General features: G+C 40.6%; 1 protein-coding gene across 1 annotated transcript in view; it reads right to left on the reverse strand.

Moving 5' to 3' along the window:
* Positions 1-16,021, reverse strand: part of LOC140205584 (uncharacterized oxidoreductase YjmC-like) — a 131,473-nt gene that overhangs the window by 110,096 nt on the left and 5,356 nt on the right. Inside the window, 2 exon segments of the mRNA XM_072273226.1 lie at positions 1,023-1,211; positions 10,827-10,975. Coding sequence (XP_072129327.1) covers positions 1,023-1,211; positions 10,827-10,975 — 338 coding nt within the window.

The following is a 16,021-nucleotide window of genomic DNA, read 5'->3' on the forward strand; positions in this document are numbered from 1 at the left end:
CAACAATCAAAGACCAAAGAACTGATTGTGGACCTCAGAAAGGGTAAGGTGAGGGAACACACATCAGTATTCATAGAGGGGTCAGAAGTGGAAAGAGTGAGCAATTTCACGTTGCTGGGTGTTAATATCTCTGAGTATCTAACCTGGTCCCAACATAAATGATGCAACTATCAAGAAGGCTAGACAGCAGCTATATTTCATTAGGATTTAGAGGAGATTTGCTATATCACCCAAAACACTCGCAAATTTCTACCATGGAGAGCATTCTAACTGGCTGCATCACCATCTGGTATCGGAGGGGGCTACTGCACAGGATCAAAGTAAGGTGCAGAGAGTTTAAAATTAGTCAGCTCCATCATGGGCACTGGCCTTTGTAGCATCCAAAACATCTTCAAGGGGCAATGCCTCAAAAAGGCGGCATCCATCATTAAGGACCCCCATAACCAGGACCTGACCTCGTCTCATTGTTACTTTCAGGAAGGAAGTACAGAAACCTGAAGGCACGTACTCAGTGATTCCAGGACAGCTTCTTCCCCTCTGCCATCCGATTTCTGAATGGACATTGAACCCATGAACACCACCTCACTACTTCTTTATTTCTGTTTTTTTGCACTACTTAATTAATTTAACTATACATACATATATGTATATACTTACAGTAATTCACATTTTTTTTGTATTATCATGTATTGCATTGTAGTGCTGCCCCAAAGTTATCAAATTTCATGACATATGCCAGTGATATTAAACCTGATTTTGATTCTGAAATAAACAGCTGTCCTAATTAACCAATGGCCCAATTAACCAGAACCCATTGCAACTCCATCGAATCTCCCCTCCTTTTCATGTACTAGGGAATTAAGCCTGGCAATATCCTTTGTAAATTTTCTCTGCATGTACTTGTCATACTGTGGAGATGGAAGAACTCGGAGAATGGGACAAAGTCCATGTGGAAGGACTGGTGGAGCATATTCGGGGGACTACCGCTCTTATTTTCTTATATACATAGTCCAGCTACTCACCATAAGCACACACCCAGCCTATTCCCACTTCTTTGGCCTTTTTGATAGCAAGATTGATGCAGAAGTTGCCGACAACAGGTCCAAGCAAGTTATTGCCATTCACCAATGCAGTGGCTTCAGTGAACTTTTCAACGGTGGGTTCCCCGTCCTTTGCACAGATCCCAGTCTTCAGATCATTCAGGTACGTATCTGTGATATTGAAGGAGTCACAATGAGATGCACATGGCTGGCTCTGACCTTAAACCTATCCCTTAGGCCAAACTGCCTGACTCCAATCACATACATACAACAACACAGCACTGAACAGGCCTTTCAACAAACATGTGTGTGCCCGTCACAATGCAAATCTAAAGTAATCCAATCTGCCTACACATGATTCATATCTCCCAGTCCCTGCCTCTTCACTTGCCTATCTAATTGCCTCTTAGATGTTGCCATTGTGTCTGTACCTGGCAGCCAGTTCCAGGCACCCAGAACTCTGAGTGAAATCAAAACTTGCCTCATAAACTCCTTTAAACTTTTCCCCTCTCACTATAAACTTATGTCATCAAAGGAAAAGACTCTGACTGCCTATCCCACCTCTGTCTCTTATCATTTTATAAACTTCTACCACATCTCACCTCAGCCCCCATCACTCCAGAGAAAACAAGCCAAGTTTGCCCAACCTCTCCTTATAGGCCATATTCCCCAATGTAGTAGCATCCCAGTGAACCTCTTCTGCACTCTCTCCAAAACTTCCACATCCATTCTGTGACCAGAACTATACACAGTACTCCAGTAGTGGCACAGCTGCAATACGACTTCCCAACCCTTATACTCAATACCCTGACTAATGAACGCAAGCATGCAATGTGCCTTCTGTACCACCCTTGTGTTGGACTTTCAGGGAACTAAGGTATTTTACCCAACTACCACCCTGTACATTATGGGTCCTGCTATATACTGCATACCTTTCTTTTGCATTTGACCTTCCTAAGTGCATTGCCTCAGACTTGGCTAGATTAAACTCCATCTGCCATTTCTTTGCCCAAATTTTCTTACTTGCTTTTGTGCAAATAACAAATACCATGGATATCTATCTGTTTTGTTACCTGCAACCCCAAATCTATAACCCTAACACAAGACACTAACTTTGAAGCAGAGCTTAAACTTAACTCCTACCAGATTTATTGAAATTCCTCAATGCCAACAAGACTTCAGGAGAACTTGCATCACTCACACCCCTTTTTACATCAAGGCAGCGGTGGAAACTGTGAGTAGCTTCAAATTCCTAGGAATGCCTATCTCGTACAAGATCACATTGTCCTTGAATACATTTTACACAGTCAGGAAAGCCCATCAACACGTCTACTTTCTGGAGGAGGCTGAAGAGATCTCAACTATGCATGTCCTTACTCATATCCTCCTCCAGATGCACAGGAGAGTATCCTAACATGCTGCATCACTGTGGCGGACAGGAAGGCTCTACAACGGGTAGTCAAAACTGCCCAACACATTGCTGGTACTAGTCTACCTGACATTAAGGACATATATATAGAAAAGTACTGGAAAAGTGCCAGGAACATCACCCTACTCCTGGATTGTTTGTCTCACTCCCATCAGGGAGGAGGCTATACAGCATCCATGCCAGAACCACCAGACTCATAAGTTACTTTTCTCAAGCAGTAAGGCTGATCAACACCTCCACCCACTAAACCACCCCACCACATCCCCAATCACTATTATGTTATCATTTCCTGTTAGTCACCTTATGTAGAGACACTCCTGTGCTTAGTGTTACATTTTGGATATACAATAAATCTATAAATGTAAGCTATCATCATCATCAGGTTCCATGCCCAGTTTGAGCTTTGACTGCCATGGCCCACACACTCTTGTTTCGGGTCAAGTGGATCAATTCACTGGTATTCATTTCCAGTTCCCTGGCTGCTGTCTCCATCATCATTTGTCTTTGTCTTCCTCTTGCTTTCTTCCCTTCAATCTTTCCCATAATTACTGTGCATTCTAACTCCTCTTTCCTAACCACATGTCCAATGAAGTTACGTTGCCTTTTCATGATCTCATACATTATTTCTCTTTTTGTGTTTGCTCTGTTCATGACATCTTCGTTAGAGATTCGTTTCGTCCATGATATTCTTTGCATCCTTCTCAAAAACCACATCTCTGCTGCTACAATTCATTTCCTCATGTTACTAGATATTGTCCAACATTCTGAGCCATACAACATAACTGGATAAACGCAACATTTCAGTACTCTGAGGCGGGTTGTCATGCCTAGTTTAGTGTTGGTCAGTATACTCTTCATTCTCGTAAAGGTGTCTTTTGCCATCCCTATTCTTCTTTTGATGTCCAAGTCACACCTGCCATCTGATGTCACCCAGCTTCCTAAGCAGCAAAAGTTCTTTACTTGTTTTATGTCTTCCCCATTTATTCTCAGCCTGCAGATAGGATTCTCCTTTTTGGATATCACCATACATTCTCTTTTTGCAGTTGATAGACAGACCCATTTTTGCACTTTCTTCAACAATTATATCAATTAAGTTTTGTAGTTCTTCCTCCGTACTTGCAATTAACACAGTGTCATCTGCATATCTGAAATTATTGATGTTTTCATCGCCAACTTTGGTTCCCAAGATGTCTCTTATTTTTTTGTAATATTGTTTCACTGTACACATTAAAAAAATCAGGGGAGAAAACACACCCTTGTCTAATGCTTCTCTTAATTTTCGTAAACTGACTCACTTCTCCATCTATTCTTACAGCGGCAGTTTGTTCCTAGTACAGATTTCTGATTAGGCAGAGGTCTTTCGAATCTAGATCTAGAGTTTTCTGTAATATTTCAAATAACTTAAAGTGAAGCACAATATCAAATGTTTTTGTGTAGTCGATACAACAAACAAACAAATCTTTCTGCATTTGAATAGCTCGTTCTGATAGTATCCTTATGTCATGATCCGGTCCGTGAATTCGTATTCCGGTTCACGGTCCAGTCCATCAACTCTTGCTCCAGGTTTTCCTGTCTACCCTGTTTCTGTTCTTGTTGAGCTCTAATTGAGTCAGCTGATACTCGTTGGGGCTGGCTGCATAAATACCTTCAGAGACCAGGGTCTGGCTGCTGGATTGTTCTTGTCCTTACTCCTTGTATCCCTTCCTCTGCCTTCTGTTTCCTCACCTGAAGGCCTGCCTTGTCTTGCCGGTAACTCTCGCCTCGCCTGAAGTTCTCGTCTCACCTTGCTTTGCCTAAAGCCTTGCCTTGTCTTGCTGGTAACTCTCGCCTCGTCTCGCCTGCAGTCTTGTCCAGGAGCCACCTTGTACCTAGCTCCCTTCCTGTCCCTTGCCTCCACCCAGGTAAGCCAGGCCATCTTGCCGTTACCTGCGGTTGGTTCTGTCCCTTCCTGTCCCATGCCTCCGTCGGGTGGTGATCCGCGCCCTACCCAGGTGAACCGCGCCCTGCCCCAGGAGGAGCCTGCCCAGCCTCAAGCCCGAAGACTCCAGCCTCCTGCCCAGCCTCAAGCCCGAAGACCCCAGCCTCCTGCCTCCTGCCAAGCCTCGCCTCTAGCCTCAAGCCTGAAGACTCCAGCCTTCTGCCTCCTGCCAAGCCTCGTTCTTGCCTAGTTCTGGGGTCCGAGCCAGAGGCAAGACCCAGATACTGGGTCCTTATCCAGTCCTGGCTCGGAGTCCAAGCCCGGGCTCCTAGCTCTCTTGTCCAGTCCTGTTCTGGGTTCCTGGTTTTTGTGTCCATGTCCTTGCCCTCAGCCTGTATCCTAGTCCTGTCCCTAGTACTTCATTTTCATTTTTAAATCTTTTTATTAATTATTATTGAAAATCAACAGCAGAGAAAAATACATCAAAATAATCAAGATAACATAACCATATGTAGAGTAAATGTTAAACTATCAACCAGGCTGAACAGTATACCAATAATAATCAAAAAACAAAGTATTAAAGCTTTTTTTTATGGAAAGAAGGAAAGAAAGAAAAAAAGAACCCCTACTAACTAAAACAGAGAAAACCCCTGATAACTTAAAAAAAAAAAGGGGAAAAAACCCATTTGGAGCACAAACCTGGAGCTATGCGCCATACAAGCTTCCATTAAAAAAAAGACATCAAACTGCCAATCAATCCATATACCCAAGCATCAGAAAAGGACCATCTTAATTAACTCAAGTCAAGTGATAATAATGAGCAAATGAACCCCACATTTTCTTGAAGTCAAATTTAGGATCAAAAGTTCGACTTCCAATTTTTTTCAAACTAAGACATAACATCACCTGAGAGAACCATTGTATCAAAGTGGGAGCAGAGACATCTTACCATTTTAATAAAATAGCCCTTCTAGCCAATAATGTGACAAATGCAATTACATATTGGTCAGATATAGAAATACTGTGAATATGTTGAGGAATTATACCAAACAAAACTGTCAATTTATTAGGCTGTAAATTGATTCTTAAAGCTTTTAAGAGATTGTAGAAAAAATAGATTTCCAAAATTGTTTCAATACAGAACATGACCAAAACATGTGTCAATGTAGCTATCTCAGTTTTGCATCTATCACACTAACTATTTACATTAGGAAATATTTTAGACAATCTCTCCTTCGTCAAATAATAACGATGTACAATTTTAAAATGAATTAGAGAATGACTGGCACAAATCGAAGAAGAGTTAACCAGCTTCAAAATTCGCAACCAATCCTCTGTTATCAAGGTCATATTAAGCTCTCTTTCCCAATCTTGCTTAATTTTAAGTAAAGGATAATTGTCCTGTTGTAATAGTAAATTATAAATTTTTCCAATAAAATCTTTCACTAAAGGGTTCATTTTTAAAATAATATCTAACAGGTCAGAATCTTGTATACGTATGTGGAAAATTACTTAAATATTCTTGTAAAAAATGTTTGACCTGAAGATATTGCAAAAATGTGAATATGAGAGAGAGTATTTAGTTACTAATTTCTCAAAGAACATCAATCCATCTTCTTGAAACAAGTCCATAAAGGAAAAAATTCCTTTATTCCTCCAAAGAGAAAAGGTAGGATCATTAAGTGAAGGTTTAAATAAATAGTTTCGATAAATTAAACTAAAAAGGTTAAATTTTTTAAGATTAAAAAACTTACAAAACTGATACCAAATTCATAATAATTGATTAATCATAGGATTTATATTTAGAATAGAAATTTTGGCTAATTGTACAGGTAAAGGAGATCCTAATAACGAAGTTAAATGAAATTGTTTCACAGTTTACAATTCCAAATCAACCCAAGATGGTCGTTCCTTTTTAACGGTCCAATATAACCAAGAACACGCATAACGTACATTAACCGCCCAATAATACATTCTTAAATTAGGCAAAGTAAGACTCCCATCCTTTCTTAATTTTTGTAAATGACATTTACCAATTCTTGGTCTTTTATTATTCCAAACAAAAGATGAAATAATAGAGTCAACTTGATCAAAAAACTTCTTAGTTAGAAAAATAGGAATGTTTTGAAATACATATAAAAATTTTGGTAAAATCATCATTTTAACTGCATGAATTCGACCTACTAATGAAAGTGTAAGTGGATTCCATCTAGAAAAAAATTGCTTCATAAAATCCACTAAGGGAACTAAATTAGTTCTATAAAGGTCTCCATAATTTTTAGTAATGGTAATACCTAAATATTTAAAAGAATCCGTAACTTTTAGAGGAATGTTATCATATATAGAAGCAGAATCATTTAAAGGAAATAATTCACTTTTATGCAGGTTTAATTTATATCCTGAAAACAATCCAAATTCATTTAATAATTTCAATAAGCTAGGAATAGATTCTTCGGGATTCAAAATATAAACCAAAAGATCATCCACATAAAGGAGATCTTATGAATAGTCCCATTTATAGAAATTCCTTGAATATTTTTAGCTTCACGAAGTGCAATAGCCAAGGGTTCCAACATCAAGTTAAGTAACAGAGGACTTAACGGACATCCTTGTCTCGTACCCTGAGAAAGTTGGAAAAAGGGAGATCTACAATTATTAGTGATAACAGTGGCAATAGGGCTTTTCTATATCAATCTGATCCATTTATTAGAATTAGTACCAAAGCCAAATTTCTCTAAAACCTTAAATAGATATTTCCATTCAACTCTATCAAATGCCTTTTCAGCATCTAGAGAAACAACACATTGGGGAGTCTTAGAAAGGGATGAGTATATAATATTTAACAATCTCCGAGTATTAGAAAAAGAATAACGGCCTTTTATAAAACCCGTTTGATCCTGAGAAATAATTTTAGCTAGTATATTCTCCATCCGATTAGCCATTATTTTTGAAAGAATTTTCGCATCCACATTTAATAATGATATAGGTCTATATGAAGCACAATCAGTAGGATCTTTATCTTTCTTAAGGATTAAAGAAATAGAAGCTTCATAAAATGTGGAAGGTAACTCTCCTAACAGAGAAGAATCTTTAAGCATTTCCAACATATAAGGAGTAAACAAATGTTCAAATTTTTTATAAAATCCTACAGTAAAACCATCCAATCCAGGAGCTTTAACAGATTACATTGAGAGAATAGCTTTCTGAATTTCTCTTTCGGTAAGAGGAGCATCAAGAATTTGCTGATCTTCAACAGATAATCTAGGAAAGTCAATTTTTTGTAAAAAGGCATACATATTAGAAGGGTCAGTTGGAAACTGAGATTTATAGAGTTCACTGTAATAGTCTTGAAAAAATTTATTAATATCTTCATAATTACAAGCTAAACTACCATCTCTCTTACGAATTTTTAAAATTTGTCTTTTAGCTCTAACTGCTTTAAGTTGATGCTAATAGCTTGTTACTTTTATCTCCACATATAAAATTGACTTTTTAATTTAAGCAAATTTCTTTCAATAGGATAAGTTAATAGTAAATTATATTGTGATTGAAGTTCAACCCTTTGTTTAAATAAATCAACATTAGGAGAAACTGCGTAAGTATTATCTAGATCTTTAATTAGTTTGGAAATTCTACCTAATTCGACTGTACCTCTTCCTAGAGATGCTGCCTGGCCTGCTGCGTTCACCAGCAACTTCGATGTGTGTTGCTTGAATTTCCAGCATCTGCAGAATTCCTGTTGTTTGCGTTTAATTCTATTTTTGTCTGTTTCTTGAGTTTAGCCAAATAAGATATTACCTGACCTCGCAAATATGCTTTGAGTGTATCCCATATAATCAATTTCGAAACATCTCCCCTATTATTAAAAAGAAAGAAATCTTTTATCTGAATCTCTAAAAATGTAACAAAGTCCGAACTTTGTAATAAATTTACTGGAAAGCGTCAAGGCAAGTTTACATTACTAACATCATTTAACTCAAAAGTTAAACTTAAAGGCGCATGATCCGAGACTGCAATAGCATCATATTCACATTTCCGAACGACTCGGAAGCTGCTGATTGGTTGAACTTTTGTCAATCAAAGGGTTTAAGCAACAGTTGAAGTCACCTCCCATCAGCAGCATTTATTCACTTAAGTCTGGTAATAAACCAAATACATTTTTAAAAAAAGGATCATCTACATTAGGTCCGTATAGATTAACCAAGACAATTTTTCTATTACAAATTGTTCCTTTAATAATTAAAAATCTACCATTATTATCTGAGACAATGTCTTCTTGAATAAATAAAATATTAGATTTAATAAAAATTGATACTCCCTTTGTTTTATTTTGACAAGTAGCATCGTATTGAAGGCCCTTCCATGTTTTAAAAAATCTATTTTGATTGCCCGTTCTGATAGGCGTTTCTTGAGCAAAAATTATATCGGGCTGGAATCGATTAATAACTTTAAATGTCTTCCTTCGCTTAATAGGGTGATTCCAGCCACGTACATTCCAACTAATAACGCTTATCTGTTTAAGTACCATTAAGTATTATTCTAAATACGACAATACATGCATACCATCGCGGGCTAATCAAAGATGGCGGTGATGAATATAACCAAATAGAAAACGCGCATGCTCCGGAACTCCATAATGAAAAAAATACAAAAAGTGTGTGTGAAAAGACATCCCACAATAAACCCCAAAATACAAAAATACCCCCAAACATCCCACCAACCCCAAGGAAGAAAATCCGGCGAAAGAAAGAAAAAGCCTGAACGCATCCCCAAGAAAAAAGACTTCAGTGTCTGTGTCTTGCACTTGGGTACGTTCCCAGCCACCGCCTCATGACACCTTAACATCAATATTGCGTTTCTTATACCTTTGTCTTTCACAAAACCACATTGTTCTTTGCCAATTTCAGCTTGTATCTTACTTTTAGCTCGGCATCAAAATTCTTAGACGTATCTTGGTGATATGACTCATTAAACTTATGGTCCCATGTAATTCACATTCTACTGCTCCAGCTTTCTTAGGAAGAGTGATAAATACTGATTTTTTCATCCCTTCTGGTATTATTCCGGTCTCATAAATGTCATTGATTAAATCAGTAAGTTTCTCAATTTCCTAATCTTCAAGGACAATAATTTGTTCTATTACTGATTTTTTTATTGTTGTGTTCTTTATCTTATTGTGTTTTTTTTGAGCTGCATCGGATCCGGTGTAACAATTATGTTGTTCTCCTTTACACTAGTATACTGGAAATAACATTAAACAATCTTGAATTAACCCTAGCAAGGAGGAGGAGAAGATGGCAGCACGATGCAGCGCATAGTGGCCACTCCGGTGAAATGATATGTTATCTGTCAAGTAGGGTGCTGTGCATAATCCTGATTTGATAGAGACAGACGTGAGAGCACGGAGGAACATCTGGAGAAACCTCTGAAACGCCTGCTTCGCTGCCGCTGCTACTGTGTGGTCCGAAATCTCCGGAGAAGGCCCCGAGTCCTCAGCTTTGCTTGTTGCTCGGTGGCCGGGGCGAGGTCGAAGTGCTCGGCAGAGGATGGTGCTCGGGAGGCCGTAGCGGAGGGGCTGGTCAGAGGCTCGAAGTTTTCGGACGGACTCAGAGTTGGCTGTGGTCGGGTGCTTCCAATGATTCGGCAGTTGTCGGTGCCTGAAGGTTTATGGCAGGGAGAGTTTCTCCCTTTTGCCGCCTGCTTTCAGGACTGTCGGGAGTTGATCGGAACTTTGAGACTTTTTTTTACCGTGCCCATGGTCTGCTCTTTATCAAATTATGGTATTGCTTTGCACTGTTGTAACTATATGTTATAATTATGTGGTTTTGTCACTGTTAGTCTTTGGTTTGTCCTTTTTTTGTGATATCACTCTGGAGGAACATTGTATCATTTCTTAATGCATGCATTTCTAAATGACAATAAACGAGGACTGAGTGTCCTCATAATCTAATCTAACACACACAAAACTCTGGAGGAACTCAGCAAGCCCGGCAGCATCTATGGAGAAAAGTCCTGCCGAAGGGTTTCAGCTCGAAACAACAACTATACCCTTTTCCCAAACTAGTCTCTGACAGTAAACTGCACATAGTAAGGCACAATGAAATTATAGCATGCAGATTTTGAAGTTAAACTACACATTTTCAACCCAAACTAGTCTCTGACAGTAAACTGCACATAATAAGGCAGAATGAAATTATAGCATGCAGATTTTGAAGTTAAATTAAGTATTTGAGAAATGTTTTCAAACATGAGTTATTAACAAGGGAATAGATTTAAGAATAGGGGATGGTCATTGAGAAGCGAGGTGTGCAGAAACTTCTGTCAGATAGTGGTGCAAATGTGTGTGTGTCTATATAGTAAACGGCATGTATGTTCCTCATGGTGAGTGAAGAGTTGTCCTCAGTACCAGAGGGCAAACAGAAATATTATGTGCACACACCAAGTCTGTTCAGTCCGTGGCTATAATGTCCTCGATAATCTCCTTCCACCAGTACATCGGCCATTGCTGATCCATGGCTGCTTCGCGCTCCAACTGCACTCATACAGCACTCAATGAACTGGAGCAGTTCAGGCCGGCTCACCAGGTACCTGCAACACAAAACATCAAACAACATCAAGGCCAGGGGCAGGCACAGTCTGCACAACAGAAAATGGACAGGCCAGAGAGCAGGGGTTGAGGATGAAATGGGGGCGTAGACAGAAGAAGTAGAAGCCTGAGGCTATTCAGCCCCTTGCACTGACTGTACATCATGGCTAATCTTCAATTCCTCTTCTATCTGGAGATCTCCCAGACTGTCTCAAGTATATTCAGCAGTTGAACATTGAGAGTCCTCTTGGTAGGAAATTCCAGAGATTCCTTACCTTCTGGGTAAAGTTTCTTCCTGTATCTACCCCAACTGTCTCCAGCATTGCCAGGAGGGTGGGTTTGTTATACGAGGAGAGATTTAAGCATACTTGGCCTGTAACACTTCAGATGTGAAGTGCGGCAGTTAGTCTTATTGAATGGTTATATGCAGAGTTGATATTTTTCTTGGGTGGGAGGGGGTGTGACAACAGAACTGAAAGCAGAGTCATAGACCGATTCAGAACAGAAACAGGCCCACCTAGTCTGTGCCAAACCATTAATCTGCCTAGTCCCATCGACTACGTTGGAGTCGATTATTAAGGATTAGGTTTCAGGGTACTTGGAGGCACATGATAAAATCAGCCATAGTCTACACGGTTACCTCAGGGGAAAATCTTGCCTGACAAACCTGTTGGAATTCTTTGAAGAAATAACAAGCAGGATAGACAAACAAGAATCAGTTGATTTTATGTACTTGAATTTTCAGAAGGCCTTTGACAAGGTACCACACATGAGGCTGCTTAACAAGCTATGAGCTCATGGTATTACAGGAAAAAATCTAGCATGGATATAGCAATGACTGATTGGCAGGAGGCAAAGCATGGGAATAAAGGGGGCATTTGCTGGTTGGCTACCGATGACTAGTGGTGTTCCACAGGGGTCTGTGTTGAGACCGCTTCTGGCTTTGTTGCAAAGTCAGCAGACGATATGAAGATAGGTGGAGGGGCAGGTAGTTTTGAGGATGTAGAGAGACTACAGAAGGACTTAGACAGATTAGGAGAATGGTCAAAGAAATGTCAGATGAAATACAAGATATTTCATACAATTGTATATAATTTTGTATACAAGATATTAAGAGGAATAGATAGAGTGGACAGCCACCGCCTCCTCCCCAGGGCACCACTGCTCAATACAAGAGGACATGGCTTTAAGGTAAGGGGTGGGAAGTTCAAGGGGGATATTAGAGGAAGGTTCTTTACCCAGAGTGGTTGGTGTGTGGAATGCACTGCCTGAGTCAGTGGTGGAGGCAGATACACTAGTGAAATTAAAGTGACTACTAGACAGGCATATGGAGGAATTTAAGGCGGGGTTTTATATGGGAGGTTGGGTTTAAGGGTCGGCACAACATTGTGGGCCGAAGGGCCTGTACAGTGCTTTACTATTCTATGTTCTATATTCTAAATACAGTATCGGGAAGTGAATGCACTTTGGTAGAAGAAATAAAAAAATTAATTAAGTACAAAAAAACAGAGGTGCAAAGGGACTTGGGAGTCCATGTGCAGGATTCCCTAAAGGTTAATTTGCAGGTTGAGTGTGTAGTGAGGAAGGTAAACGCGATGTTAGCATTCATTTCAAGAGGACTAGAACATAAAGCAAAGATGTACTGTTGAGACTTTATAAAGCACTGGTGAGGCCTCACTTGGAGTATTGTGAGCAGTTTTGGGCCCCTTATCTTAGAAACTGGAGACAGTTCAAAGGAAGTTCGCGAAAATGATTCTAGAATTAAATGGCTTGTCATATTAAGAGCATTTGATGGCTCTGAGCCTGTATTCACTGGAATTCAGAAGAATGAGGGGTGATCTCATTGAAACCTATTGAATGGGTGAAAGGCTTTGATCGAGTGGATGTGGAGAGGATGTTTCCTATGATGGGAGTCATCAAACAGTAGAGGACACAGCTTCAGAAAAGAGGCCATCCATTTAGAATGGAGATAAGGATGAATTTCCTTAGCTAGAGAGTGGTGAATCTGTGGAATTCTTTGCCACAGCCAGCTGTGAATACCAAGTTGTTATGTATATTTAAGGCAGAGTCTGATAGATTCTTGATTAGTCAGGACATGAAGGGATCCAGGAAAAGGCAGGAGATTGGTACTGAGAGGAAAATTGGATCATCCATGATGAAATGGTGAAGCAGACTCGATGAGCCAAAATGGCCTATTTCTGCTCCCATATCTTATGGACCAAACCTCTTAAATGTTGATGGAGGTTCTGTCAACTCTGACCTGGAGTGGGCTATGCTGCTCTCAAGCCTGCTTCACCATTCAGTGAGGACACCGCTATCCTGACAGTAACCCTAACTCTTCATTCCAATCTATCATTGGTAACTCTATACCTCCTCGCTTATCAGGGCCATATCTACCTTTGCCTGAAAAGAAGTCAAAGATTCTGTTACGTGTAACTTTTGACTCAGGTTTCTGAGAGAAACGAGAGATATTTCAGTCTCAAACATGTGAATTCTTACATAAAATGTAGCCTTGCAGATAGATAGAGGGATATTGGACAAGGATGGAGGAAGGAACTGGAAAGGGAGATTAGATTTCTCAGATGTTACTAAGATTGCACTTCTTGACCTATGAGAGGAAAGTGGATAGGCTTCAACTTTTTCCTAGAGGATAAGAGGGTAAGTGGAGGTACCGCATATAAAATTATGTGAGACATACATAGGTTGAGACATTTTTCACTGTGCGTTGGAGACTAAGGGGTGACCTTATAAAATTTTGTAGTCATGAGGGGCATAGATAAGGTGAAAGGACACAATCTTTTCCGCAATACAGGGGAGTCTAAAACTAGAAAATATAGGTTTAAAGTGAGGGGAAAGATTTTAAGGGAAACTTAGAGGCAACAGAGAGTGGTGGCTACATAGATTGAGCTACCAGAAGAAATGTAAGAGATGGATACAATTACAACATTTAAACACTATTTGGACAGCTGCATGGAGAGGACAGGTTTTGAGCAAAATGGGCTAAATGCACGTAAATGGGACTAGACAAACGGGAGTCAGCATGGACAAAATGGGAGAAGGTCTATTTCCACACTGTATAATCCTATAACTTTATAACTAACACAAAAGATTCTGTAGATGCTGGAATTCTAGAGTAACACACACAAAATGCTGGAGGAACTCTGCAGGTCAGGCAGCATCATCGGAGGAGAAATAAAGAGATGACAGGTTTTTTCCTGAAACATCAACTCTTTCTTTACTCCTGGGTTTTCCTACAAGAGGAAACATCCTTTTTGTATCCAGCACGTTAAGGCCTTGGAGAATGTTACACGTTCGACTCCAGAAGGTGGGAAAACGTAGGAGGCGCATTGACAGATCAACAGATGGGCACAGGTGGAGGCACTGTAAAGAGACAAGGCACTATTGACAAACGAGGGACTGAAGTAACAGGAGAAACTAACGAGTCCATCAATGGATAGAAGGACCTTGCACTGAGGCAGAGGTGATACAGGATTATGGGCAGAGGCAGAGGTAGTTGGAGGATCATGGACAGAGGCGGAGGGAATTGGTAGGACTGTAGACAGAGGTGGAGGAAGGTGAAGGCATTGTTTTGGGTTGTAGATTGGTAGAGGAGCTGTGGTGGGACCACAGACAGGAAATGAGCAGTCGGTGAGACCATGGACAGGGAGTGAACAGTCGGTGAGACCGTGGATGGGAGTGAGCAGTCGCTGAGACCGTGGACGGGGATGAGCAGTCGCTGAGACCGTGGACGGGGATGAGCAGTCGCTGAGACCGTGGACGGGGAATGAGCAGTCGCTGAGAGTATGGACAGGGAATGAGTGTCACGGTCCGATCTGTAGACTCTGCATTCCTGTTCACGGTCCAGTCTGTGGATTCCGTATTCTGGTTGTTTCTGTTTTCCCTTATTTCTGTTGGGTGCCTTAATTGAGGCAGCTGATCCTTATTTTGGGCTTGCAACATAAATAGCTCAGGGGTCCAGCTATTCCTTTGCTGGACCGTTCCCGTTGGAATCCCCGTCAGAAACCCACACTAAGAAGCTCGGCATCAGACACTCATTCCAGGAAGCTCGACATCAGAAACCCACACCAAGAAGCTCGTTACCATAAACATATAGAACATAGAATAGTACAGCACAGTACAGGCCCTTCGGCCCACAATGTTGCGCTGACCCTCAAACCCTGCCTCCCATATAAGCCCCCAGTTTAGATTCCTCCATATACCTGTCTAGTAGTCTCTTAAACTTCACAAGTGTATCTGCCTCCACCACTGACTCAGGCAGTGCATTCCACGCACCAACCACTCTCTGAGTAAAAAACCTTCCTCTAATATCCCCCTTGAACTTCCCACCCCTTACCTTAAAGCCATGTCCTCTTGTATTGAGCAGTGGTGCCCTGGGGAAGAGGTGCTGGCTGTCCACTCTATTTATTCCTCTTAATATCTTGTACACCTCTATCATCTCTCCTCTCATCCTCCTTCTGTCCAAAGAGTAAAGCCCTAGCTCCCTTAATCTCTGATCATAATCCATACTTTCTAAACCAGGCAGCATCCTGGTAAATCTCCTCTGTACCCTTTCCAATGCTTCCACATCCTTCCAATAGTGAGGTGACCAGAACGGGACACAATACTCTAAGTGTGGCCTAACCAGAGTTTTATAGAGCTGCATCATTACATTGCGACTCTTAAACTCTATCCCTCGACTCATGAAAGCTAACACCCCATAAGCTTTCTTAACTACCCTATCCACCTGTGAGGCAACTTTCAGGGATCTGTGGACATGTACCCCGAGATCCCTCTGCTCCTCCACACTACCAAGTATCCTGCCATTTACTTTGTACTCTGCCTTGGAGTTTGTCCTTCCAAAGTGTACCACCTCACACTTCTCCGGGTTGAACTCCAACTGCCACTTCTCAGCCCACTTCTGCATCCTATCAATGTCTCTCTGCAATCTTTGACAATCCTCTACACTATCTACAACACCACCAACCTTTGTGTCATCTGCAAACTTGCCAACTCACCCTTCTACCCCCACATCCAGGTCGTTAATAAAA

Source organism: Mobula birostris, chromosome 11, assembly GCF_030028105.1.
Source record: "Mobula birostris isolate sMobBir1 chromosome 11, sMobBir1.hap1, whole genome shotgun sequence".
Lineage (NCBI taxonomy): Eukaryota > Metazoa > Chordata > Chondrichthyes > Myliobatiformes > Myliobatidae > Mobula > Mobula birostris.